The 25,754-nt window shown below is 58.6% G+C and overlaps 1 protein-coding gene across 1 annotated transcript in view; it reads right to left on the minus strand.

Annotated features, from left to right (window-relative positions):
* Tpo (thyroid peroxidase) overlaps positions 1-25,754 on the minus strand; it is a 51,005-nt gene that overhangs the window by 12,328 nt on the left and 12,923 nt on the right. The window contains exons 3-8 of the mRNA XM_070014667.1: positions 20,371-20,519; positions 15,382-15,514; positions 5,498-5,627; positions 2,623-2,811; positions 1,564-2,085; positions 725-983 (exon numbers count right to left, since the gene is read on the minus strand). Of these exons, the coding sequence (XP_069870768.1) occupies positions 725-983; positions 1,564-2,085; positions 2,623-2,811; positions 5,498-5,627; positions 15,382-15,514; positions 20,371-20,519 (1,382 nt within the window). The remainder of the gene's footprint in view (positions 1-724; positions 984-1,563; positions 2,086-2,622; positions 2,812-5,497; positions 5,628-15,381; positions 15,515-20,370; positions 20,520-25,754) is intronic.

The following is a 25,754-nucleotide window of genomic DNA, read 5'->3' on the forward strand; positions in this document are numbered from 1 at the left end:
TGAGGCATGGCTGTCTGTCTGTCTCCCTCCTCTCCCTCTCCCCCCTCCTCCTCCCTCGGCCACAGATCCCTCCCACCTCCTGCGGACTTGCCGGGGATAGGTCTGGTGGCCTTTCCTGCACAAGCTATGCAGCCAGCCTGGCAGTGAGGCCAGGCCAGGTGGACGGACCCCCGGGGCGGTAGACGGGCCCTGGGGATGGTGGACGGACCCCAGGGCGGTAGATGGACCCTGGGGCGGTAGATGGACCCTGGGGCGGTGGATGGACCCCAGGGGATGGATGGACCCCGGGGGGGTGGAAGGACCCCGGGGAGGGTGGACGGACCCCGGGGGATGGATGGACCCCGGGGGATGGATGGACCCCAGGAGGTGGACGGTGGACAGATCCTGGGGGGGTGGACAGACCCTGAGGGGTGGACGGTGGATGGACCCCGGGGGGTGGACGGTGGACAGATCCTGGGGGGTGGACAGACCCTGAGGGGTGGACGGTGGATGGACCCCGGGGGGTGGATGGACCCCGGGGGATGGATGCACCCCAGGAGGTGGACGGTGGACAGACCCTGAAGGGTGGACGGTGGATGGACCCCGGGGGGTGGATGGACCCCGGGGGGTGGACGGACCCCGGGGAGGGTGGACAGATCCCGGGGGGTGGATGGACCCCGGGGGGTGGACAGTGGATGGACCCCGGGGAGGATGGACAGACCCCGGGGGGTGGACGGACCCCCACCTTCCCGGATGAGCCGCCAGGGGCTGAAGAAGGCGTCGTGCAGGCCCAGCCCGGGCAGCCCCGCGAGGTCCTGGAAGTCCGGGCCCAGCCTCCGCACCAGCGGCCGCACCGCTGCGTGGCCGAAGCGGAAGGCCGCGGTGGCGAAGACGTTGGACACCGTGGGGTTCACGGTGGGGTCGTAGCCCGCGTAGGGGCCCACGTACCGCTGGAAGCCGGCGGGGCCCAGGATGCGCGGCGCGTAGTCCCGCAGCGTGATGAGCTGTGCGGGGGGCGGGGTCTGAGCCGAGCTAGAGGGGCGGGGCGGAGGGCGGGGCAGGCGGAGGGGGCGGAGTCTGAGCCGAGCTAGAGGGGCGGGGCAGGCGGAGGGGGCGGAGCCTGAGCCGAGCTGGGGGCGGGGCAAGACGGAGGGGGCGGAGTCTGAGCCGAGCTAGAGGGGCGGGGCGGGGCGGAGGGCGGGGCAGGCGGAGGGGGCGGGGTCTGAGCCGAGCTAGAGGGGTGGGGCGGGGCGGAGGGCGGGATCTGAGCCGAGCTGGGGCGGGGCGGGGTGGAGGGCAAGGCTGGGCGGGGCGGAGGGCGGGGCTGGGCGGGGTCTGAGCCGAGCTAGAGGGGCGGGGCGGGGGCGGAGCTGAGGGCGGGCTGAGGGGGCAGGGCGGAGGGCGGAGCGGAGGGCGGGGCGAATGGGAGGGCGGGCTGAGGGGCGGGGCGGAGGGCGGAGCGGAGGGCGGGGCGAATGGGAGGGCGGGCTGAGGGGCGGGGCGGAGGGGTGGCGGGGTGCGGTGCGAGCGGAGGGCCTGTGGGGGCCGCGCCGCCCCTGTCCCCGCTCCGCCCGCGAGCCGCACCTGGTGCAGGGCGCCCACCAGCTTGCGCGCCTCCCGGTAGACGGTGTCCGCGCTCCAGTGCGGGTTGCGCGCGCGCAGCGCGGCGGCCAGGCGGTTGTGCTCGCGCAGCCACAGCGTGTGCAGGGCGGCCAGCGCGGGCACCTCGCTGGCGCGCGCGTCCCCGGCCAGGAAGCAGGGCGCGCGGGGGGCGCGGGGCGCGCGCGCGGCGCCGGGCGGGGGCGCGCAGGCGGGGCGCGCGCGCGCGAGCGGCAGGAGCGCGCGGCCGGCGTCGCGGCGTCGCGCGTGGACCCGCAGCGCCCCCGCCGCGCCCGCCCAGTCCCGCAGCTGCCGCTCGGCGGCCTCGGAGCCGCCGTACACCGTGGACGCGTCGAGGAACGAGGTCAGCGCGTTCATCTGCTGCCGCGCGCCGGCGGCCGACAGGTTGCCCCGCAGCGCGCCGCCGTCCCCGGAGCCGCAGGCCGCGGCCGAGCGGTGGAAGGGCAGGCACGGGGCGCCCGCGGCCGGCCCGGGCCCGGCGGCCAGCTGCGGGGGGAGACGCGGGTCACCGGGCCCGTGCGAGGCCTCGGAGGGCCGGCCGGTCCCCGCGCCCGGCCCCGCGCGGTACCGGGTGTCCGGCCGCCCGGCAGCCGCCTCCCCGCTGGAAGTCCGCGCGGGTCCCCGCGCCGTCGTGGGGGTGGGGAGGCGCGGCGCGGGCGTGGCGTGGCGGGCCGTCGGGGGGCGCGGCCGGGGCGGGGCGCGGGCCGTCGGGGGCGTGGCGGGCCGTCGGGGGGCGCGGGCCGTCGGGGGGCGTGGCCGGGGCGGGGGCGGGCCGTCGGGGGCGGGGCCGGGGCGGGGGCGGGCCGTCGGGGGCGGGGCCGGGGCGGGGCGCGGGCCGTCGGGGGCGGGGCCGGGGCGCGGGCCGTCGGGGGGCGCGGCCGGGGCGGGGCGCGGGCCGTCGGGGGCGGGGCCGGGGCGCGGGCCGTCGGGGGCGGGGCCGGGCGCGGGCCGTCGGGGGGCGTGGCCGGGCGCGGGCCGTCGGGGGCGGGGCCGGGGCGCGGGCCGTCGGGGGGCGGCGGGTACCTGGATGGGGAAGCAGGGGCTCCGGTTCTCACACGTCCGCCCGCAGTCCTCTCCGCCCGCGCTCTGCGGCGTGAGGGCCACGTCGTGGGCGATGTACTGTCCCCACGCGGTCAGGAAGTCGGAGTACTGGTCGTCCTCCCTCACAGCCGAGTTTGAAGCGCGAATGACGAGCCTCGAGACCTCCCGCACCTGGGTAAGGAGAGCTGCGTGTCACCATGCGGGCGGGCCACGACACGAGGCCACCGGGCTGCGACCCGAGGCTGGGCTCCTGTCCGGAGAGGCTGGGCTCCTGTCCGGAGAGGCTGGGGATCCTGTCCGGAGAGGCTGGGCTCCTGTCCGGAGAGGCTGGGGATCCTGTCCGGAGAGGCTGGGATCCTGTCTGGAGAGGCTGGGATCCTGTCTGGAGAGGCTGGGGTCCTGTCCGGAGAGGCTGGGGATCCTGTCCGGAGAGGCTGGGATCCTGTCTGGAGAGGCTGGGGTCCTGTCTGGAGAGGCTGGGGTCCTGTCCGGAGAGGCTGGGGATCCTGTCCGGAGAGGCTGGGGATCCTGTCTGGAGAGGCTGGGGATCCTGTCCGGAGAGGCTGGGGATCCTGTCTGGAGAGGCTGGGGATCCTGTCTGGAGAGGCTGGGGATCCTGTCTGGAGAGGCTGGGGCCCTGTCTGGAGAGGCTGGGGTCCTTTCTGGAGAGGCTGGGGTCCTGTCTGGAGAGGCTGGGGTCCTGTCTGGAGAGGCTGGGGATCCTGTCTGGAGAGGCTGGGGTCCTGTCCGGAGAGGCTGGGGCCCTGTCTGGAGAGGCTGGGGTCCTTTCTGGAGAGGCTGGGGTCCTGTCTGGAGAGGCTGGGGTCCTGTCTGGAGAGGCCACCCGGCTGCGACACGAGGCTGGGGTCCTGAATTCCTGGCAGGGTCCTCGCTCACAGGGCTTGGGGTGCCCAGGAAGCGGTTTTCTGAAGCGGGGGGAGGGGGTGGAAGCCTGGAGCGTCAGCCCAGCTCTGTGCTTTGCAAGTCAGATCCCTCCTCTAAAGTGGACGGGAAGGGATCGGCTGTCAGGTTTTCCAAGGCGTTTTGGGAAGGGCCATGAGCCCTCCACTGGGAGCAGAGCTGCCTGGATTCCTGCCTGGGAGCCTGAGACTGGCGGGTGTCCCCGCCGCTGTGATGACCTGCTGCTTTTATTTCCTCCTGATGAGTGGGGTGTCTGCCACTGCAGTCTCACCTCTGCTGCCCTCTGCACTTCAGGGTCAGAGAGAGAACTTGTTTCACAGATCCAGCTGGAGAGGAAATTCATCCCCAAATGGGTGACACCCCAGCCCCTCCCTGGTGGGACCCCCGTCCCAGCAAGTCACCGCTCAGTCCCCTAGCGGTCACCCAGCCCCCCAGCCGGTCACTCCCAGCCTCTGCCCAGCGGTTTGCTCCCTCTAGCTCCCCCTGCTGAGGTGGTGCTCTGTGGGCCTGGGGTCTTTGGAAGAGAGCACTGTGGGTCCTATCTGCAAAGGGCACACGCCTTTGGGGTTCAGAACGTGGAATCTGGTAGAACAGCTCCCAAAGATGCCTACGTTATAATCCTGGACACTTCAGATGAGATTGTATCAAGGACTTTGAGATGAAAGCAGTTAACCTGGATTTCGGGGTAGTCCAGTCCAGTCACTGCCAGCTCCCTGCCTGGCCTTGAGAACTGACTTTGGAGGAGGTGTGGAGAGATTCCACAGTTGCTAGCTTTGCAGCAAGAGGCTGTGGGCAGCCCCTAGCAGTTGGAAGGGTGGGGCTGGGGCTGAACCTTGGTAGAAGAGGCTTGGACCCAGCACACCCCACTGCCCACACAGTTGGAAAGGCAAGGAGGTGGCTTCTTCCTGAAGGGCTCACAGAAGGCTATGCCCCCTTAGATATCCCAATTTCAGCCACAGAGAACCCCTCAGGTCTTTGGCATGCAGAACTGAGGATCAATTTCTGTTGTCCTAAGCCTCTAAAATTGGAGTAATCTGTTAGGTCAGGACTGGGAAGCCAGCAGCAGACTTGGTTTGTAGAATCACAGGACAGCGCCGCCGAGAATTCCGGAAGCCTCAGCGGTTGAACTGAGATGTGTCAGCACAAGCCAGTCAAGATAGTCTCACCCCACGTCAGAGGCTGGCACTGACGCTAAGGAGGCAGCGGCTGGGGGAGGCTGGGAGTGTATGAGCTTGCTGGGCCTGCCTGCCGCCCGGAGCACCGAGCTCAGCGAGCCCCTGCTCACCGCTCCTCCACCGCTCCTCACCAGATGCCAGGAGCGGGCCGCCCCCTCCCGACAAAGCGGCTCTCCTTCACAGGGGGCTTTGTACGGTGTCGGCCAGCAGCTGACCAGATGCCCCTGGCCAGGCTGGGCCTTGACTTCTGGGTACTGGTGTCTGGGCCAAACCTCATGTCTGCTTTGGGGTGTCAAGCATTCCATTATGGAATATGGTATATGGCTGGGTTAGCCTCTGATGTGGGTCATCAGGTGAGAGAAAGCAGATTAGCAGCGTGGTATGCGTGAGCTCCACAAGCACAGGGCATGGAGGAACGCGCAGCCACTACCTTCACGGGCAGGTGCTTTGGATGCAGCTGGTCCTCCACGGGAGAACAGGAGAATTTATCTGAAAACTCAAGTGCTCGTCGAGAGCAGGGGCGGCAAAGCTGGTTGAAACAATTTAAATCTGCGTTGCTCTGCTTGCTGGAGAACGGTGCTAATTTTTGGCACCTCATTCCTAAACTTCACCCTAGGACCCTGGCCTCACCCTGACCGGCAGCTTGGCCCCCTCGACAGTGTGAAGCCCCAGAGAGATTAAGCAAGGTCTCAGGAGATGCTGAACCCCCTGAGGGCAGGGCCCTCTCTGGGGAATCAGCTCCCACCCTGCTGAGAACCAACCGGGGGCAGGGCCGTCCCATGGTACAGGAAGTCGGGGTTCCAGCCGCGGGGCTGACTGAAGCCGTCTTCATAGGCAGCAGGGAGCCACCGGGCCAGGGCCGTGTTGGAGGCGCCCCATCTGGGGTGGTCCCTGAGGAGACAAGGGGGGCACAGGGGGGGGTCTGAGACGGGAGAAAAGCAGGAAAGACGCTGGGCCCGAACGTGCCACGCTGCACTCAGGGATGGGGGGCCATGGGTCCCCCGCTTAAACATCTCCAAGCGGCACCAACACGCTGCGGCTCCAGCGGCTGCCCTTGGGCACGGTCAGGCCTGGCTGGAGAAAATGGGTCTCCACTGGCCCAGGTTTCCCATAGTTTCCCAGCCCTCTTCCCGTTCTAGGTGTCCTGCCTTCCTGTGGCCTGGTCCCCTGCCCCTTCCCTGTGTCCTCTCTCGAACTTCCGTGGAGATAGGACCCTTGTCCTCAGAAAGCCCTGCGGTCCCCTCCCGGGAGGACAGACACTTCAGGCTCACACAGCAAAGCCAAGACTTGAAACAGCATGTCACCCCAATCCCCCGGGAGCGCCTGCCCTCCAGCTGTGTGTGCGTTTAGGCTAGAAGTGGGACACGTTGGGATTTCCTGAGAGTTCTGAATTTATAGGTGGGAAGGTTATCCAGGGAACACACACAAATGCATTTATCTGAATTACAAACTCAGGCCTTTTCTGAGAGTTGAGTGGTTTGTGAATAAGAGTGGACTCAGCAGTGAAGCTCAGCTTATGGGAAATGTTTTCCATAAGGAGGTTGATCTGCACATTTTCTCTTTCTCTCCCTCCCAGCTTCCCTTCCTTCCTTTCTTTTGAGTCCATCATGGGGCTTATACTCAGGGAGCTGTCCCCAAGCTCTTTTGCTCAAGGGAAGTGCTCCATCACTTGAGCCACAGCCCCACCTCTGGCTTTTCTAGCTGGGTAATTGAAGACCAGAGTCCCATGTCTTGGCTGCTTGAACTGGCTTGGCGCTGCAGTCCTCAGACCTCAGCCTCCTGAGTTGCTAGGGTTACAGGTGTGAGCCACGGTGCCCGGCTTCCTCAGTTTTATTCTATGGGTCAAATACATTTTGGCGGCCGGTGTGATGGGAGGAGGGGAGGAGCGCTGTCCACCGGCCGCTGTCTCACCCAGCAGCGCTCTGAACCTGTTAGTGGCAGCCATGCTGCTCAAGTGATGTTTCTGGTCTGCTGGCACAGCAAGGAGAAACTTCTATTATCAACGCTTTATTGATCTGTAGCCCGCTAGGTGGATCAAGTTATGAAAGTGCGTGTGAGTAACGGATTTAACTGGCGCAGTAAGCAAGCGCGGGGTCGGCGTGCACGTGAGCGCTGTTCCTTGTTGCAGCCAGCTTGTCTTCATTCCATACAGAGTTGTCACGGGAGCCACTGTTCCGCCCTCTCCTTTTGCGCTTGCTAGTTGACTTATGTTTCAAGAGCCCCGAAGGCCATCGGCTTCTCCAGGGGTGCCAGCCCGGTGTGGCTCATCTGCGTGGGCCAGAGGACCAGGCTGAGGGCCGCGAGCCCTCCAGATCACCAGCTTGCACGAGGGGCCGGGCGGGGCGCTTTCCTGCGGCCACACTGCGCCGCCCTGTGTGACATGCAGATTGGTGTCGGCCGTGTGGATGGCCGTGATGCCGTCAGCGGAGATGGCCGGACACTTCTTAGATGGGGCCTTCCGGAAGAAAGCCGGCGCTGTCTGCTGAGGCTCGGTGAGGACGCTGACGGTGGCTGCAGGCACTGGGGACCTGTCAGCCTCTGCTGAGACTCGGTGAGGACGCTGACGGTGGCTGCAGGCACTGGGGACCTGTCAGCCTCTGCGAAGGCGGTGCTGCAGAGCCCGAGGACACTCCAGCCTGGCGGGAGGAAGAGCTGGTGGGTTTGCCAGGCGGTCCAGTCGGCTCCTGGCCGGGTAGCCCCTGATGGAGCTGCGTGGGGGCCGCAGGGAAGGTGAGGGAGGGGCAGCAGCTGTGGCCGAGCCCTGCGCTCCGTCCTCCACGGAGCCAAGGCTCGTGGACGGAGGACGGGGGACGGAGGACGGAGGACGGAGGACGGGCCTGCTCTCTACAGCGTGTGTGTGTCAGCTGCGTTGCCAAGGAGCTAAACGAGTCCGCGCTGTTGTTAGGAGACGCCAAGTGACCCGGAGCCCCAGGGCTCAGCTCCTCATCTGGGGACCGCCCGTGGGGGCCGTGGAGCCGCAGCCTGGCTGTGATCCGAGGGACGACAGGTTTCAGACCGGCCACAGCATCTTCAGAGGGACAGCTCGTGAACACACTCGACGTGAGCCGCCGCTGACATCTGCAGCACGGCTGCTCACAGACATTCTGCGCCATTTCCCCTGACTCCTCCACGCGCATGGGTCAGCGACCTTACCAGGGCCACAGCGGGGCCACAGGTGTCAGTGACGAAGCCCGGCACAGGCCGTTTGCCAGGAGCCTTTCCTATCCCCCTGGCGGCAGGTTCTCCAGGCTGAAAATGTAAGTCCTCCTACCTCTAGACAAACTCCCCACCCCAAACCTAGTTTGGGAAGGGGGCTCAGATTTGGAAAGCCTGTTGCAGCAGGTATGGTTGGTCCTCCCCAGGACCCTCGGCCCTCTCTGTCCTCCTCCCCAGGACCCCTTGTCCTCCCTGTCCTCCCCAGGACCCCGTGTCTTCCCTGTCCTCTCCAGGATCCTGTGTCCTCCCTGTCCTCCCCAGGACCCTGTGTCCTCCCTGTCCTCCCCAGGACCCCATGTCCTTCCTGTCCTCCCCAGGACCCCATGTCCTTCCTGTCCTCCCCAGGACCCCGTGCCCTTCCTGTCCTCCATGCTGGGCCACCGCAGAACACCAGCACCCGTCTCCCTGGAGCACCCTCATTGCCCCTCCCCCCATCCTCCTGAGTCTGGGTCTGACTGTGCTCCCGCATCCTCCTGAGTCTGGGTCTGACTGTGCTCCCGCATCCTCCTGAGTCTGGTCTGACTGTGCTCCCGCATCCTCCTGAGTCTGGGTCTGACTGTGCTCCCGCATCCTCCTGAGTCTGGGTCTGACTGTGCTCCCGCATCCTCCTGAGTCTGGTCTGACTGTGCTCCCGCATCCTCCTGAGTCTGGGTCTGACTGTGCTCCCGCATCCTCCTGAGTCTGGGTCTGACTGGGCTCCCGCATCCTCCTGAGTCTGGGTCTGACTGTGCTCCCGCATCCTCCTGAGTCTGGTCTGACTGTGCTCCCCCATCCTCCTGAGTCTGGGTCTGACTGTGCTACCCCATCCTCCTGAGTCTGGGTCTGACTGTGCTCCCGCATCCTCCTGAGTCTGGGTCTGACTGTGCTCCCGCATCCTCCTGAGTCTGGGTCTGACTGTGCTCCCGCATCCTCCTGAGTCTGGTCTGACTGTGCTCCCGCAATGTCTCCTGAGTCTGGGTCTGACTGTGCTCCCGCATCCTCCTGAGTCTGGGTCTGACTGTGCTCCCGCATCCTCCTGAGTCTGGGTCTGACTGTGCTCCCGCATCCTCCTGAGTCTGGTCTGACTGTGCTCCCACATCCTCCTGAGTCTGGGTCTGACTGTGCTCCCCCATCCTCCTGAGTCTGGTCTGACTGTGCTCCCGCATCCTCCTGAGTCTGGTCTGACTGTGCTCCCCCCATCCTCCTGAGTCTGGGTCTGACTGTGCTCCCGCATCCTCCTGAGTCTGGTCTGACTGTGCTCCCGCATCCTCCTGAGTCTGGTCTGATTGTGCTCCCCCCATCCTCCTGAGTCTGGTTTGACTGTGCTCCCGCATCCTCCTGAGTCTGGGTCTGACTGTGCTCCCGCATCCTCCTGAGTCTGGTCTGACTGTGCTCCCCCATCCTCCTGAGTCTGGGTCTGACTGTGCTCCCGCATCCTCCTGAGTCTGGTCTGACTGTGCTCCCGCATCCTCCTGAGTCTGGTCTGACTGTGCTCCCGCATCCTCCTGAGTCTGGGTCTGACTGTGCTCCCGCAATGTCTCCTGAGTCTGGGTCTGACTGTGCTCCCGCAATGTCTCCTGAGTCTGGGTCTGACTGTGCTCCCGCAATGTCTCCTGAGTCTGGGTCTGACAGTGCTCCCGCATCCTCCTGAGTCTGGGTCTGACTGTGCTCCCGCATCCTCCTGAGTCTGGGTCTGACTGTGTCCCCCCATCCTCCTGAGTCTGGTCTGACTGTGCTCCCCCATCCTCCTGAGTCTGGGTCTGACTGTGCTCCCCCATCCTCCTGAGTCTGGTCTGACTGTGCTCCCCCATCCTCCTGAGTCTGGGTCTGACTGTGCTCCCGCATCCTCCTGAGTCTGGGTCTGACTGTGCTCCCGCATCCTCCTGAGTCTGGTCTGACTGTGCTCCCGCATCCTCCTGAGTCTGGGTCTGACTGTGCTCCCGCATCCTCCTGAGTCTGGGTCTGACTGTGCTCCCGCATCCTCCTGAGTCTGGGTCTGACTGTGCTCCCGCATCCTCCTGAGTCTGGTCTGACTGTGCTCCCGCAATGTCTCCTGAGTCTGGGTCTGACTGTGCTCCCGCAATGTCTCCTGAGTCTGGGTCTGACTGTGCTCCCGCAATGTCTCCTGAGTCTGGGTCTGACTGTGCTCCCGCATCCTCCTGAGTCTGGGTCTGACTGTGCTCCCGCATCCTCCTGAGTCTGGTCTGACTGTGCTCCCCCATCCTCCTGAGTCTTGGTCTGACTGTGCTCCCCCATCCTCCTGAGTCTGGGTCTGACTGTGCTCCCCCATCCTCCTGAGTCTGGTCTGACTGTGCTCCCGCATCCTCCTGAGTCTGGGTCTGACTGTGCTCCCGCATCCTCCTGAGTCTGGGTCTGACTGTGTTCCCCCATCCTCCTGAGTCTGGTCTGACTGTGCTCCCGCATCCTCCTGAGTCTGGTCTGACTGTGCTCCCGCATCCTCCTGAGTCTGGTCTGACTGTGCTCCCGCATCCTCCTGAGTCTGGTCTGACTGTGCTCCCGCATCCTCCTGAGTCTGGGTCTGACTGTGCTCCCGCAATGTCTCCTGAGTCTGGGTCTGACTGTGCTCCCGCAATGTCTCCTGAGTCTGGGTCTGACTGTGCTCCCGCAATGTCTCCTGAGTCTGGGTCTGACTGTGCTCCCCCATCCTCCTGAGTCTGGTCTGACTGTGCTCCCGCATCCTCCTGAGTCTGGGTCTGACTGTGCTCCCCCATCCTCCTGAGTCTGGTCTGACTGTGCTCCCTCATCCTCCTGAGTCTGGTCTGACTGTGTCCCCCATCCTCCTGAGTCTGGTCTGACTGTGCTCCCGCATCCTCCTGAGTCTGGGTCTGACTGTGCTCCCCCATCCTCCTGAGTCTGGGTCTGACTGTGCTCCCGCATCCTCCTGAGTCTGGTCTGACTGTGCTCCCGCATCCTCCTGAGTCTGGTCTGACTGTGCTCCCCCCATCCTCCTGAGTCTGGGTCTGACTGTGCTCCCGCATCCTCCTTAGTCTGGGTCTGACTGTGCTCCCGCATCCTCCTGAGTCTGGGTCTGACTGTGCTCCCCCCATCCTCCTGAGTCTGGTCTGACTGTGCTCCCCCATCCTCCTGAGTCTGGGTCTGACTGTGCTCCCGCATCCTCCTGAGTCTGGTCTGACTGTGCTCCCGCAATGTCTCCTGAGTCTGGGTCTGACTGTGCTCCCGCAATGTCTCCTGAGTCTGGGTCTGACTGTGCTCCCGCAATGTCTCCTGAGTCTTGGTCTGACTGTGCTCCCCCATCCTCCTGAGTCTGGGTCTGACTGTGCTCCCGCATCCTCCTGAGTCTGGTCTGACTGTGCTCCCCCATCCTCCTGAGTCTTGGTCTGACTGTGCTCCCGCATCCTCCTGAGTCTGGTCTGACTGTGCTCCCTCATCCTCCTGAGTCTGGGTCTGACTGTGCTCCCGCATCCTCCTGAGTCTGGGTCTGACTGTGCTCCCGCATCCTCCTGAGTCTGGGTCTGACTGTGCTCCCGCATCCTCCTGAGTCTGGGTCTGACTGGGCTCCCGCATCCTCCTGAGTCTGGGTCTGACTGGGCTCCTGCATCCTCCTGAGTCTGGGTCTGACTGTGTCCCCCCATCCTCCTGAGTCTGGGTCTGACTGTGCTCCCGCATCCTCCTGAGTCTGGTCTGACTGTGCTCCCGCATCCTCCTGAGTCTGGGTCTGACTGGGCTCCCGCATCCTCCTGAGTCTGGTCTGACTGTGTCCCGCATCCTCCTGAGTCTGGTCTGACTGTGCTCCCGCATCCTCCTGAGTCTGGTCTGACTGTGCTCCCCCATCCTCCTGAGTCTGGTCTGACTGTGCTCCCCCATCCTCCTGAGTTTGGGTCTGACTGTGCTCCCGCATCCTCCTGAGTCTGGGTCTGACTGTGCTCCCCCATCCTCCTGAGTCTGGTCTGACTGTGCTCCCGCATCCTCCTGAGTCTGGGTCTGACTGTGCTCCCCCATCCTCCTGAGTCTGGTCTGACTGTGCTCCCGCATCCTCCTGAGTCTGGTCTGACTGTGCTCCTGCATCCTCCTGAGTCTGGTCTGACTGTGTCCCCTCATCCTCCTGAGTCTGGGTCTGACTGTGCTCCCGCATCCTCCTGAGTCTGGGTCTGACTGTGCTCCCGCATCCTCCTGAGTCTGGTCTGACTGTGCTCCCGCATCCTCCTGAGTCTGGGTCTGACTGTGCTCCCGCATCCTCCTGAGTCTGGGTCTGACTGTGCTCCCGCATCCTCCTGAGTCTGGTCTGACTGTGCTCCCGCATCCTCCTGAGTCTGGTCTGACTGTGCTCCCGCATCCTCCTGAGTCTGGTCTGACTGTGCTCCCGCATCCTCCTGAGTCTGGTCTGACTGTGCTCCCACATCCTCCTGAGTCTGGGTCTGACTGTGCTCCCGCATCCTCCTGAGTCTGGTCTGACTGTGCTCCCGCATCCTCCTGAGTCTGGGTCTGACTGTGCTCCCCCATCCTCCTGAGTCTGGTCTGACTGTGCTCCCCCATCCTCCTGAGTCTGGGTCTGACTGTGCTCCCCCATCCTCCTGAGTCTGGTCTGACTGTGCTCCCGCATCCTCCTGAGTCTGGTCTGACTATGCTCCCGCATCCTCCTGAGTCTGGGTCTGACTGTGCTCCCGCATCCTCCTGAGTCTGGTCTGACTGTGCTCCCGCATCCTCCTGAGTCTGGTCTGACTGTGCTCCCGCATCCTCCTGAGTCTGGTCTGACTGTGCTCCCGCATCCTCCTGAGTCTGGGTCTGACTGTGCTCCCGCATCCTCCTGAGTCTGGGTCTGACTGTGCTCCCGCATCCTCCTGAGTCTGGTCTGACTGTGCTCCCGCATCCTCCTGAGTCTGGGTCTGACTGTGCTCCCCCATCCTCCTGAGTCTGGGTCTGACTGTGCTCCCGCATCCTCCTGAGTCTGGTCTGACTGTGCTCCCGCATCCTCCTGAGTCTGGTCTGACTGTGCTCCCGCATCCTCCTGAGTCTGGTCTGACTGTGCTCCCGCATCCTCCTGAGTCTGGTCTGACTGTGCTCCCGCATCCTCCTGAGTCTGGTCTGACTGTGCTCCCGCATCCTCCTGAGTCTGGTCTGACTGTGCTCCCGCATCCTCCTGAGTCTGGTCTGACTGTGCTCCCGCATCCTCCTGAGTCTGGTCTGACTGTGCTCCCGCATCCTCCTGAGTCTGGTCTGACTGTGCTCCCGCATCCTCCTGAGTCTGGTCTGACTGTGCTCCCGCATCCTCCTGAGTCTGGTCTGACTGTGCTCCCGCATCCTCCTGAGTCTGGTCTGACTGTGCTCCCGCAATGTCTCCTGAGTCTGGTCTGACTGTGCTCCCGCAATGCCTCCTCCACAGGACATTTTAGGTGGTACTTGTGACACGTAAGAGTTATATTCAGAGACGTCAATGCTTTAGGAAGGCAAGCTCAGCATGCACCACACTCTTAAGATCTAGGGGCTCTGTGGGAAGCAGTGGCCCCACTGTAGGAAGTTAGAACAGAGTTGCAATTACTGCATACAAACAAGAAGCCAATGGCAGCTGTAAAAAGTTTTCTCTTTCCTCTGTGCATTAAGTAACTTTATGTGAGTTTGCTCAGGCAGCTGAGAAAATCTCAGTCCAGTGGAGAACAGCCCTGGAGTCAGCTGCACGTAACTGACCTGTGCTCTGCAATGCAGCAAAACAGTACTAGCAGAAAAGAACATTTTAAATACATCATTTTGAAACATGGAATTTTGGAAGTTGACATATAATTCCAGTTACCATTCGGCTAAAGGATGTAATCACAGCCAGCTTCCGAATGTACCAGGAGGAGGATTTGCCGTGGGCTGGAACAGGCTGCTAACCGGCCTGTCCGAGAGGAGAGCGAGGGAGGCTGCTGGCCCCTCAGTCTAGAACAGCTCTAGAATAGTCTAGACAAGCTCTTCTAGACGTTTGCAGTTACAGTGAAGCAAACCCAGGTGAACAAGAAAGAGACGGTTTTCCCCATGCTTTCCCTCGGTGTAGAGTCTCACATACTATGCTCTGGGCCAAGGAGTGGTAGCGAATGAGTGTACACGCCAGCCCCGTGGAGGAGGGAATGGAGGGCAGGGACAGTGACAGGATGATGGACAGGCAGCGTGGCCAGAGCTCCCAGGAGGGATGTCTGGGGGCCAGGCCGGAGGCCGTGGCATGGGTGCTGGGAGGAATATTTCTCCTTGCCTCAGGCGGGTGGAAGAGCGCTCATTCCTGGGGTCCAGGGGAAAGGTTGACGGGGAGGTCGGATGGATAATTCAAGGACTGAGTCTGAATACGTGGGTCCACCCATCAGGAGAGCAATGGAGCCATGCGTGCATTCACCAGGGGCTAGGACCAGGGGCGAGTGAAGTTCCTGCCTCTCGGGCTGGTGCAGTGTCCGGCAGGCTGCCGTAACGGGAGGAGGGCACTGGGTCTGCAGGGCGTCTCGGTGTGTGTGTGTGTGAGGAGGAGGGCACTGGGTCTGCAGGGCGTCTCGGTGTGTGTGTGTGAGGAGGAGGGCACTGGGTCTGCAGGGTGTCTCGGTGTGTGTGAGGAGGAGGGCACTGGGTCTGCAGGGCCTCTCGGTGTGTGTGTGTGTGAGGAGGGCACTGGGTCTGCAGGGCGTCTCAGTGTGTGTGAGGAGGAGGAGGGCACTGGGTCTGCAGGGCGTCTCGGTGTGTGTGTGTGAGGAGGAGGGCACTGGGTCTGCAGGGCATCTTGGTGTGTGTGTGAGGAGGAGGAGGGCACTGGGTCTGCAGGGCATCTCGGTGTGTGTGTGAGGAGGAGGGCACTGGGTCTGCAGGGCGTCTCGGTGTGTGTGTGTGAGGAGGAGGGCACTGGGTCTGCAGGGCGTCTCGGTGTGTGTGAGGAGGAGGGCACTGGGTCTGCAGGGCGTCTCGGTGTGTGTGAGGAGGGCACTGGGTCTGCAGGGCGTCTCGGTGTGTGTGAGGAGGAGGGCACTGGGTCTGCAGGGCGTCTCGGTGTGTGTGAGGAGGAGGGCACTGGGTCTGCAGGGCGTCTCGGTGTGTGTGTGAGGAGGAGGAGGGCACTGGGCCTGCAGGGCGTCTCGGTGTGTGTGAGGAGGAGGGCACTGGGTCTGCAGGGCGTCTCGGTGTGTGTGAGGAGGAGGGCACTGGGTCTGCAGGGCGTCTCGGTGTGTGTGTGTGTGAGGAAGAGGAGGGCACTGGGTCTGCAGGGCGTCTCGGTGTGTGTGTGTGTGTGTGAGGAGGAGGGCACTGGGTCTGCAGGGCGTCTCGGTGTGTGTGAGGAGCAGGAGGGCACTGGGTCTGCAGGGCATCTCGGTGTGTGTGAGGAGGAGGGCACTGGGTCTGCAGGGCGTCTCGGTGTGTGTGAGGAGGAGGGCACTGGGTCTGCAGGGCGTCTCGGTGTGTGTGTGAGGAGGATGGCACTGGGTCTCCAGGGCAGGCCATCTCCGTGTGTGTCGCATACCTGTTGTTGCAGGCACCCGTGATAAGCCGGTACTTGTTCGCCAGGCAGGTGTTGGGACACGTTGGTGGCAGCATGTAAGGTAAGCAGCCAGACAGATTGGCAATCACGCTCAGGAGCTCCTCTGATAAAACATCTGAGCAACAAATAACAGACCATAAACTCCCCAGTTGCCGAGACTGATCTACCTAATAATAAAGGCAGGCTCAGGCTCTGGGTGGTTTCCCGGGGATCCCCTCACCCATGGGGAGACCCTGCCTCTCCTGCGTTGATCCCCTGAGCTCCCTGGTTACTAGGGATGTGGAGGTGCTGCTCTGTTTTGGCCTGTGCTCTTTCAGAATGGCACGCTAGCAGGTCTGAGTCTCAGGGAGACAAGCCAGCCAGCCACCAGTGTCCCACGGGGCATTCCTGCCCCCTTCACCCCTGTTCAGTGAGCTGTCCTTCTCCCACAGTGACGTGGTCCTTCCTAAGACACTGCTAGCATGGCAACCAGCACCCCAAACTCTGCTTGGTCGGGGTTGCTAAGAGTATTCACACACAGACAAAAACCCCTTCATATTCCTCTTTTATTCATCCTTTGGTCCTCTTTCCCGCAACTCTAACTTTGATTTACCAGTGTTATCCACATTTGTGTTACTCAAGAAAGCAAAATAAGACTGTTCTGTAGCCACTTAGTAGAAGTAATTGTCACCAGATACCCAAGACAGCTTATATGTCTTTGAGGACAATGCCACAAAATTCTGATTAACTAGATTACAAGGGATATCGAAGTAGTCACTAAAAGACCCAGGAAGAAATAAATTCCATTTTCAAATAGAAGAGAAACAAAACAAGCCTCTTAAAAAAGAATGTTCCCTCAGAGGAACACTAGCTTCAACTACAATTCACATTCTGCTAACAAAGGAACATACATCCCATATATGCCGGAACACAGCAGTGTCCTTCCAAGTAGCTGTGTGACCATAGCTGTTAGTCAATGGAGCAAATGCCCCGAAACGTCCAGAAGGAGGGGCTGACATCCAGCAGTCATGGTTCTCTGTGAGCTGATGGACAGGGACTGTGACTTCCTGTCCACAGAGCGATGGACAGGAAGTCAACGGACCCTTTTATTCACATTCCAAATGCTCTAGATTATTTGGTGATATTTATGATGGAAGTAACCTAAGAACACCCTACAGTGTGAGATCCTGACTCTATATTGTGGCCTGGGCCAAACACACTATCCCTTTGTCCCTAGGAGCCTGCACCCGGGAAAGGGGCTAGTACCACAGAAGCACAGGCAGGGACCCACATCCTGTACCACTGTACTGGGATACAGTGTTCACCCTTGTAGTGAGGTCCCAGGTGTTCACCTGTGTGATGGAGGGGTCCTGTGTGTTCACCAGTGTGGTGGTGTGGTTCAGGTGTTCACCTGTGTGGAGGTGTGATTCAGTGTTCACCTGTGTGGAGGTGTGGTTCAGGTGTTCACCTGTGTGATGGAGGGGTCCTGTGTGTTCACCAGTGTGGTGGTGTGGTTCAGGTGTTCACCTGTGTGGTGGTGTGATTCAGGTGTTCACCTGTGTGGAGGTGTGATTCAGAGTGTTCACCTGTGTGGTGGTGTGATTCAGAGTGTTCACCTGTGTGGTGGTGTGATTCAGGGTGTTCACCTGTGTGGTGGTGTGATTCAGGTATTCTCCTGTGTGGTGGTGTGATCAGGTGTTCACCTGTGTGGAGGTGTGATTCAGAGTGTTCACCTGTGTGGAGGTGTGATTCAGAGTGTTCACCTGTGTGGTGGTGTGATTCAGGTGTTCACCTGTGTGGAGGTGTGATTCAGAGTGTTCACCTGTGTGGAGGTGTGATTCAGAGTGTTCACCTGTGTGGAGGTGTGATTCAGGGTACTCACCTGTGTGGTGGTGTGATTCAGGGTACTCACCTGTGTGGAGGTGTGATTCAGGGTACTCACCTGTGTGGTGGTGTGATTTAGGTGTTCACCTGTATGGTGGTGTGATTCAGATGTTCACCTGTGTGGTGGTGTGATTCAGGTGTTCACCTGTGTGGAGGTGTGATTCAGAGTGTTCACCTGTGTGGAGGTGTGATTCAGGTGTTCACCTGTGTGGTGGTGGGGTCCTGTGTGTTCACCTGTATGGTGGTGTGATTCAGATGTTCACCTGTGTGGTGGTGTGATTCAAGTATTCACCTGTGTGGTGGTGTGATTCAGGGTATTCACCTGTGTGGTGGTGTGATTTAGGTGTTCACCTGTATGGTGGTGTGATTCAGATGTTCACCTGTGTGGTGGTGTGATTCAGGTATTCACCTGTGTGGTGGTGTGATTCAGGGTATTCACCTGTGTGGTGGTGTGATTTAGGTGTTCACCTGTGTGGTGGTGTGATTTAGGTGTTCACCTGTGTGGTGGTGTGATTCAGGGTATTCACCTGTGTGGTGGTGTGATTCAGATGTTCACCTGTGTGGTGGTGTGATTCAGGTATTCACCTGTGTGGTGGTGTGATTCAGATGTTCACCTGTGTGGTGGTGTGATTCAGGGTATTCACCTGTGTGGTGGTGTGATCAGGTGTTCACCTGTGTGGTGGTGTGATTCAGGGTATTCACCTGTGTGGTGGTGTGATTCAGGTGTTCACCTGTGTGGTGGTGTGATTCAGGGTACTCACCTGTATGGTGGTGTGATTCAGGGTGTTCACCTGTGTGGTGGTGTGATTCAGGGTGTTCACCTGTGTGGTGGTGTGATTCAGGGTACTCACCTGTGTGGTGGTGTGATTCAGGTGTTGACCTGTGTGGTGGTGTGATTCAGGTGTTCACCTGTGTGGTGATGTGATTCAGGTGTTCACCTGTGTGGAGGTGTGATTCAGGTGTTCATCTGTGTGGTGGTGTGATTCCAGGTGCTCACCTGTGTGGTGGTATGATTCAGGTGTTGACCTGTGTGGTAGTGGGATTCAGGTGTTCACTTGTGTGGAGGTGTGATTCAGGTGTTCACCTGTGTGGAGGTGTGATTCAGGGTGTTCAGCTGTGTGGTAGTAGGATTCGGGTGTTCACTTGTGTGGAAGTATGATTCAGAGTGTTCACCAGTGTGGAGGTGTGATTCAGGCTGCTCACCTGTGTGGTGGTGTGATTCAGGCTGTTCACCTGTGAGGTGGTGTGATTCAGGTTTTCACCTGGTGGAGGTGTGATTCAGGGTGTTCACCTGTGTGGTGGTGTGATTCAGGGTGTTCACCTGTGTGGTGGTGTGATTCAGGGTACTCACCTGTGTGGTGGTGTGATTCAGGGTGTTCACCTGTGTGGTGGTGTGATTCAGGTTTTCACCTGTATGGAGGTATGATTCAGGGTGCTCACCTGTGTGGTGGTGTGATTCAGGGTGTTCACCTGTGTGGAGGTGTGATTCAGGGTGTTCACCTGTGTGGTGGTGTGATTCAGAGTGTTCACCTGTGTGGTGGTGTGATTCAGGGTACTCACCTGTATGGTGGTGTGATTCAGGGTGTTCACCTGTGTGGTGGTGTGATTCAGGGTACTCACCTGTGTGGTGGTGTGATTCAGGGTACTCACCTGTGTGGTGGTGTGATTCAGGTGTTGACCTGTGTGGTGGTGTGATTCAGGTGTTCACCTGTGTGGTGATGTGATTCAGGTGTTCACCTGTGTGGAGGTGTGATTCAGGTGTTCATCTGTGTGGTGGTGTGATTCCAGGTGCTCACCTGTGTGGTGGTATGATTCAGGTGTTGACCTGTGTGGTAGTGGGATTCAGGTGTTCACTTGTGTGGAGGTGTGATTCAGGTGTTCACCTGTGTGGAGGTGTGATTCAGGGTGTTCAGCTGTGTGGTAGTAGGATTCGGGTGTTCACTTGTGTGGAGGTATGATTCAGAGTGTTCACCAGTGTGGAGGTGTGATTCAGGCTGCTCACCTGTGTGGTGGTGTGATTCAGGCTGTTCACCTGTGAGGTGGTGTGATTCAGGTTTTCACCTGGTGGAGGTGTGATTCAGGGTGTTCACCTGTATGGTGGTGTGATTCAGGTGTTCACCTGTGTGGTGGTATGATTCAGGTGTTCACCTGTGTGGTGGTGGGATTCAGGTGTTCACCTGTGTGGTGGTGTGATTCAGGGTATTCATCTGTGTGGAGGTGTGATTCAGGGTGTTCACCTGTGTGGTGGTGTGATTTAGGTGTTCACCTGTGTGGTAGTAGGATTCGGGTGTTCACTTGTATAGAGGTGTGATTCAGGTAGTCTCCTGTGTGGTGGTGTGATCAGGTTTTCACCTGTGTGGAGGTGTGATTCAGGGTGTTCACCTGTGTGGTGGTGTGATTTAGGTGTTCACCTGTGTGGTGGTGTGATTCAGAGTGTTCACCTGTGTGGTGGTGGGATTCAGGGTGTTCACCTGTGTGGTGGTGGGGTCCTGTGGTGGTGTGATTCAGGTATTCACCTGTGTGGTGGTGTGATTTAGGTGTTTACCTGTGTGGTGGTGTGATTCAGGTGTTCACCTGTGTGGTGGTGTGATTCAGGGTGTTCACCTGTGTGGTGGTGTGATTCAGGTGTTCACCTGTGTGGTGGTGTGATTCAGGTGTTCACCTGTGTGGTGGTGTGATTCAGAGTGTTCACCTGTGTGGTGGTGTGATTCAGGGTGTTCACCTGTGTGGTGGTGTGATTCAGGTGTTCACCTGTGTGGTGGTGTGATTCAGGTGTTCACCTGTGTGGTGGTGTGATTCAGGGTGTTCACCTGTGTGGTGGTGTGATTCAGGGTGTTCACCTGTGTGGTGGTGTGATTTAGGTGTTTACCTGTGTGGTGGTGTGATTCAGGGTGCTCACCTGTGTGGTGCTGGGATTCTGTGTGTTCACCTGTGTGGTGGTGTGATTCAGGGTGTTCACCTGTGTGGTGGTGTGATTCAGGTGTTCACCTGTGTGGTGGTGTGATTCAGGGTGCTCACCTGTGTGGTGGTGTGATTCAGTGTGCTCACCTGTGTGGTGCTGGGATTCTGTGTGTTCGCCTGTGTGGTGCTGGGGTCCGGGGCTTTTACCTGTGGGCCATGAAGGTTGACGTTTCATCACTTGTATGGAATTTTCCATGATCTCAGCTGCGTGGGAAACAGTCCTGCTAGTTGGCTCAGGCATCTTGGAGAAGGCCAGCAGCTGAGATGGGGAAGTGGCTTCCCTTTTCCGGAGGTTTCTACAGCAGAAGGGGAAGATATGTCTTGTTGTTGATGCTCTGGTAGCTGATTACCCATTAACCAAGCATTTATTGGGTGATTGTTCTAGACCACCTCTGCTGCAGGACTCCTGGGGTGAGCAAAGTGGGTGTGAATAGTGCATCACTGCCGGGGGTGAAGGAAGTGGCCCGTGTTCTCCCTTTACGAGGCTTCGGCAGCCGCACTCATCTGATTCTCCTTGGAGTTCTCTTATTCTTAGAAATCCAGTCTGTCTCCACCATAGATGGTGAGAATGGGAGGAGAGCTCAGTATCCTTGCCAGTCTCAGCGGCAGCAGATATGGAGCCGTCAAGTGACCCAGGGGGCAACCTGCTGTGGGTCGGGGGTCAGCCCACTGCAGCCCCAGATGGCTGGGCACACCTGCCAGTCCTGCCTCCCCGCGGCACCCCCTCATCCTGTCATGGGGCACGGGCCCCTCTGTCCCCAGCAGCAGCCATGGGGCCGGGCTGTAATGTACGGACTGTGTGGCAGAGGAGAGGCACACAGAGAGCCGTCGTTGGGCTTCATCTGTTCTGAGGCTAGGGAGGCTCCGCTTCCTCAGGCGGCCAAGGTCCTGGCCAGGTCTGGGGTGATTTGAGTCTGCTCACCCTTCACTGGGGTCTGCATGGCCCAGGGCGCTCACCCCACCCCTTCTCCTGTGTGCTCTCTCCGCCCTCCCCCCTTCTCCTAGAGCCATGTTCTGCCGGCACACCCACGCTCCCCCTTCCTTCTGCACCTCAGATCTGGCTGCCACCGAGATACTGGTGCAGGCACAGCCGTCCAGCAGGCATGTGTCCCTCCCTGGGTTCACACGAAGTCTTTGAGGGATGAGGAGGAGAGGGCAAGCACGGGCAGGGCCGGGAAGCAGCCTGTGTGAGGGTGGGCACCCCGAGGGCCCGTCTCCCACAGGCTCAGGGCCGCAGGGCACAGGTGCTTCAGACTGTTTTCTAAGGGTGATACTTGGCGTTGTGAAGTTTGAGTGACAGCCAGCCTTGTCTGACAGACTGCTCTTCCCCTGGACGTCACTCTTGTCCACTCCAAGGACAGCCGGCCACGTGCTCACGCCGTCCTGACAGAGGGGCTCAGCTGTGGTCCCCTCTGTCCTGTGCTTTGCTCTCTGGGCACCAGGCACCAATGGAGAACACTGGCTACTGACTGTATAGGGCAAAGAGCTCTGTGCCGGCCTAGGGTTCCAGAATTTGCTGTCAAAGCCCAGAAAGCTAAGTTGCCAGCATGTGGGCAGGGTGGAATCTCAGAATCCCCGGAGAGCTTCGGGGCAGGAAGGCCCGGCCCTGCCATGACCTTCGGGGCCAGGGTCCTGCCGTGACCTTCGGGCAGGAAGGCCCGGCCCTCCGTGTGTTGAGGAGTCCCCATGCAACGCCAGTCCCCGCGGGAGTGCAGCGAAGGACTTAGCCCTCACTTGGACATCATGACTATTGAGATAAGCGTCTCTTTCCCCTTTTTTGTGGTAAAGTGACTAGATTTGTTTAGAGGCATAAAACATTTTATGGAGGGGGGACCAAGATGGCGACAGGGCAGTAGGGAAACGCCACAGCTCTCCCCAACCAAAAAGAGAGTTCAAGTTCCAATGCTTAATCTCCCCAAGAGACTGACAACAACAAAAAGACGAACACTCAGAAAAAAACAAGAAGTGGAAAATAACAAAAAAGAAAGAGAGGAAAAGAATTTCAGAACAGAGAAGAGCGAAGACCCCTCCCCCAACCTTTACTGGCCACGCGGCAGTGCGCCAAGCCACAGCCAGCCAGCCCGGCGGGGGCTGCCAGAGTCCCAGAGACACGGGGCTGGCTGCAGATCACCCGTGCAGAAGCCGCCTGAGGTACCGGTTTGCAGACCAGCTGATCACCACGAACAGAGAAACCTACCAGCTGGGAGTCTCCACGAAGATCCCACCTCCACCCCTCACTCTCCACCTGAGCAGAGAGGCTCCATCCCGCCAAAGCCGCCCGGCACTGGCAGCGGGACAAAGGGACCTGTCTGCAGACCACCCGCGCAGAAGCTGCCTGAGGCACCAGACCTGCCCGATTGTGACCACTCGGCGGGGGCTGCCCGGGTCCCAGAGGCACAGGGGGCTGCCTGCAGATCACCCACGCAGAAGCCGCCTGAGCATGGACACTGGGGACCCGACAGCTTCGATAGAGGCAGAGACAGAAAAGAATCACACAGAGCCACCACTGCCCAGCCCAGCCCGCAACCACCCCAACTGAACTCAGATTGCAACAGCAACTGACAACCTACACCACACAGAAACAACCAGCTCCAGGGTGAGTACCCCACAGGGGACAGTGTATCCCTCAAGGGAGACCAGAGCTGGAGGGAATCCCCAGACCCTGACCTAGACTCCCTACCCCAACACCCGGACCACAGGACCCACTAAAACTGGGAACTGTTCGAGAGTTCCACCAGCCCGTGGAGCACACTCCATTGGCCAGCCTAGAGCAAGAGCGCCCCTGGAAGGGAGCTTAAATGCCCAAGCCAGGAACAGCGCCCCTGGGTCAAGACTACCAACAGTAGAAGAAATTTGAACTGTGTACCCCAGGCTGCATAACCTAGGTGGTATACACATCAGCACAGGCCTAACGAGCGTGCTCCAGGCAGGGGCCAGAACCAGGCCTGGGGATCCGGTGCCTGAACAACACAACCAACTACTCCCAACTGAAGTCAAAAGCTGAGCATACACCTCAGCAGAGGGGAGAAAAACAGGGAACAGCACTCCCCGGGAAGCACGCCTGTGACAACAAAAGACCTGGCGGCTCAGGACAAGAGAAGCCAAAACCCCACCCATATACTCTAGGCTGGGAATTGGGCAACACAGGCTGCCAGCACCTGATAGTAAGCAGGAGCTCAGACTGTTAAGGCGGCTCAGCAATAGAGTGATAGTCTTGGATGTATGAGGCCCTGGATCTGATTCCTTAGCATCACAAAAGCAAAAAGGGTCAGAAGTGGTGCTGTGGCTCAAATGGTAGGGTGCCAGCCTTGAGCTGAAGAGCTGAGGGACAGCACCCAAACCTAGAGTTCAAGCCCACAACCAGCCTAAAACAAACAAACAAAAACACATCAGGAGCCCATAGCAGACTCCAGTATCTGGGAGAGTGTATCCAGAGCATCTGATCTTCCCAAGAGCACCCATAGGAGCAAACACAAACAGTCTAGGCTGCTCAACCCTTCCAAAGGCGGGAATTGCCAGCAATCTACAGCAGAGAGCCGAGAATCCTAAGTAGGTCAGAACAGCAGCTGGAAATAGGCTCCCAACAGAACCCAGATCAGGTACAGACTCTCTCTATCAATACAGAATCAGCAACCAAGCAAAGACAGACACACCAAAACAAAATTGCAGATCAGTCTCCTAAACCCCCATGCAAAAATCACAGAGAAAAATTACAAGGTTTACGACCACCCAGGACAGTAAGCTAACCTCAAAAGCCAGCAGCCACGCAGGGGAGAGCCCCAGTGGGAGCAAAGCAGGAATGGAAGACAAAAGCTACATCCAAGGGTTGCTGGAGGCAATGACTCAAGAAATAAAGTGAGAAATTGATCAGAAATTGAAAGAACACAAGGATGAACTATCAAAAGAGATACAGGATATCAAACAAGAGAAGCATGCAAAAATAGAAGCTGCACAAACCTCAGTAAGAAGTGAGATAAATGCCAAATTAGAGGTAATGCATACTGAGATCAGTACTATGAGAACCAACATTGAATCCATAAAGGGATCCATTTCCTCCATGCAAATCACAATAGAAGCCACGGTCAACAGAGTGAATGAAATGGAAGGTAGAGTGTCAGATACAGAAGACAGAATACACCAACTGGACCAAAAAGTGACAGATATGGAAAAAACACTCAAATTAAACCAAAGGGAAATTCAAGAGCAAGCAGATAATGCCAAGAAATTTAACCGTTGTATAATTGGAGTGGACGAAGGTGAGGAATTCCAGAGCAAGGGAATGCAACACCTATTCAACAAGATAATCAGTGAAAATTTCCCCCACCTCAAAAAGGAGCATCTTACCTACATAACAGAAGCGTATAGAACAGCCAACAAGCAAGATCCCAGAAGAAACACTTCTAGACACATTATAGTAAAAATGATAGATCTGAATAATAAGGAGACAATCCTGCATGCAGCAAAAATGAAGAAGGAGCTATACTACAATGGGAAAAAAATTAGAATCACTGCAGATCTCTCCACACAAACAATGAATGCAAGAAAAGCCTGGGAAAGCACCATACGAGCCCTGAAAGCCAATAACTGCCAACCAGACTGATATACCCGGCAAAGCTAGCATTCAATTCGATGGAGAACTGAAAACTTTTAATAGCAAAGAAAAACTAAATGAATACATAAACATTAAGCCAGCATTACAAAGAATTCTAAGAGGGGGGACACAACCTGAAGAAAACAACCAGGAACTGGGACCTGCCCCAGACAGGCATTACTCAAAGTCTAACTGAGCAAGCACAGGAGGAAAGGAAAGAAGAAAAATTTAGGAAAACGGAATGGCAGGAACAACAATGCATCTCTCTATACTTTCTCTTAATATAAATGGGCTGAATTCGCCAATTAAAAGAAAAGGAACTGAGGACTGGATCAGAAAACAAGACCCATCCATCTGTTGCCTTCAGGAGACCCACCTCTCAGCCAAACATACAAACAAACTCAGAGTGAAGGGTTGGAAAAGGATCTACCAATCAAATGCCCCCAGTAAGAAAGCAGGTGTAGCTATCCTGATATCTGACAAAATAAACTTTTCATTAAAATCAGTACAGAAAGACAAGGACGGACACTACATATTAATACAGGGAACAATCCAAGAGGAGGATATTACCATCATCAACTTATATGCCCCAAATATTGGTGCACCCAGATATGTTAAACAAATGCTCTCAAACTTACAGAATAAAATAGATCCCAATACGATAATACTAGGAGAATTTAACACACCACTCTCACCAAAGGACAGGTCTACCAACCAGAGGATTGGCAAAGAAGCTACCGAATTAAGTGAGGCCATACTTCAAGCTGAATTAACTGACATCTACCGAGTATTTCACCCTAAAACAACACAGTACACATTCTTCTCAGCAGCTCATGGAACTTTCTCCAAAATAGACCATATCATAGTTCATGCAAGGAACTTAAGCAAATACAAAGGGATCGACATAATCCCCTGTATCCTATCTGACCACAGTGGAATC

The sequence above is a fragment of the Dipodomys merriami genome, unplaced genomic scaffold (genome assembly GCF_024711535.1).
Source record: "Dipodomys merriami isolate MVZ:Mamm:240054 unplaced genomic scaffold, mDipMer1.0.p SCAF_99, whole genome shotgun sequence".
Lineage (NCBI taxonomy): Eukaryota > Metazoa > Chordata > Mammalia > Rodentia > Heteromyidae > Dipodomys > Dipodomys merriami.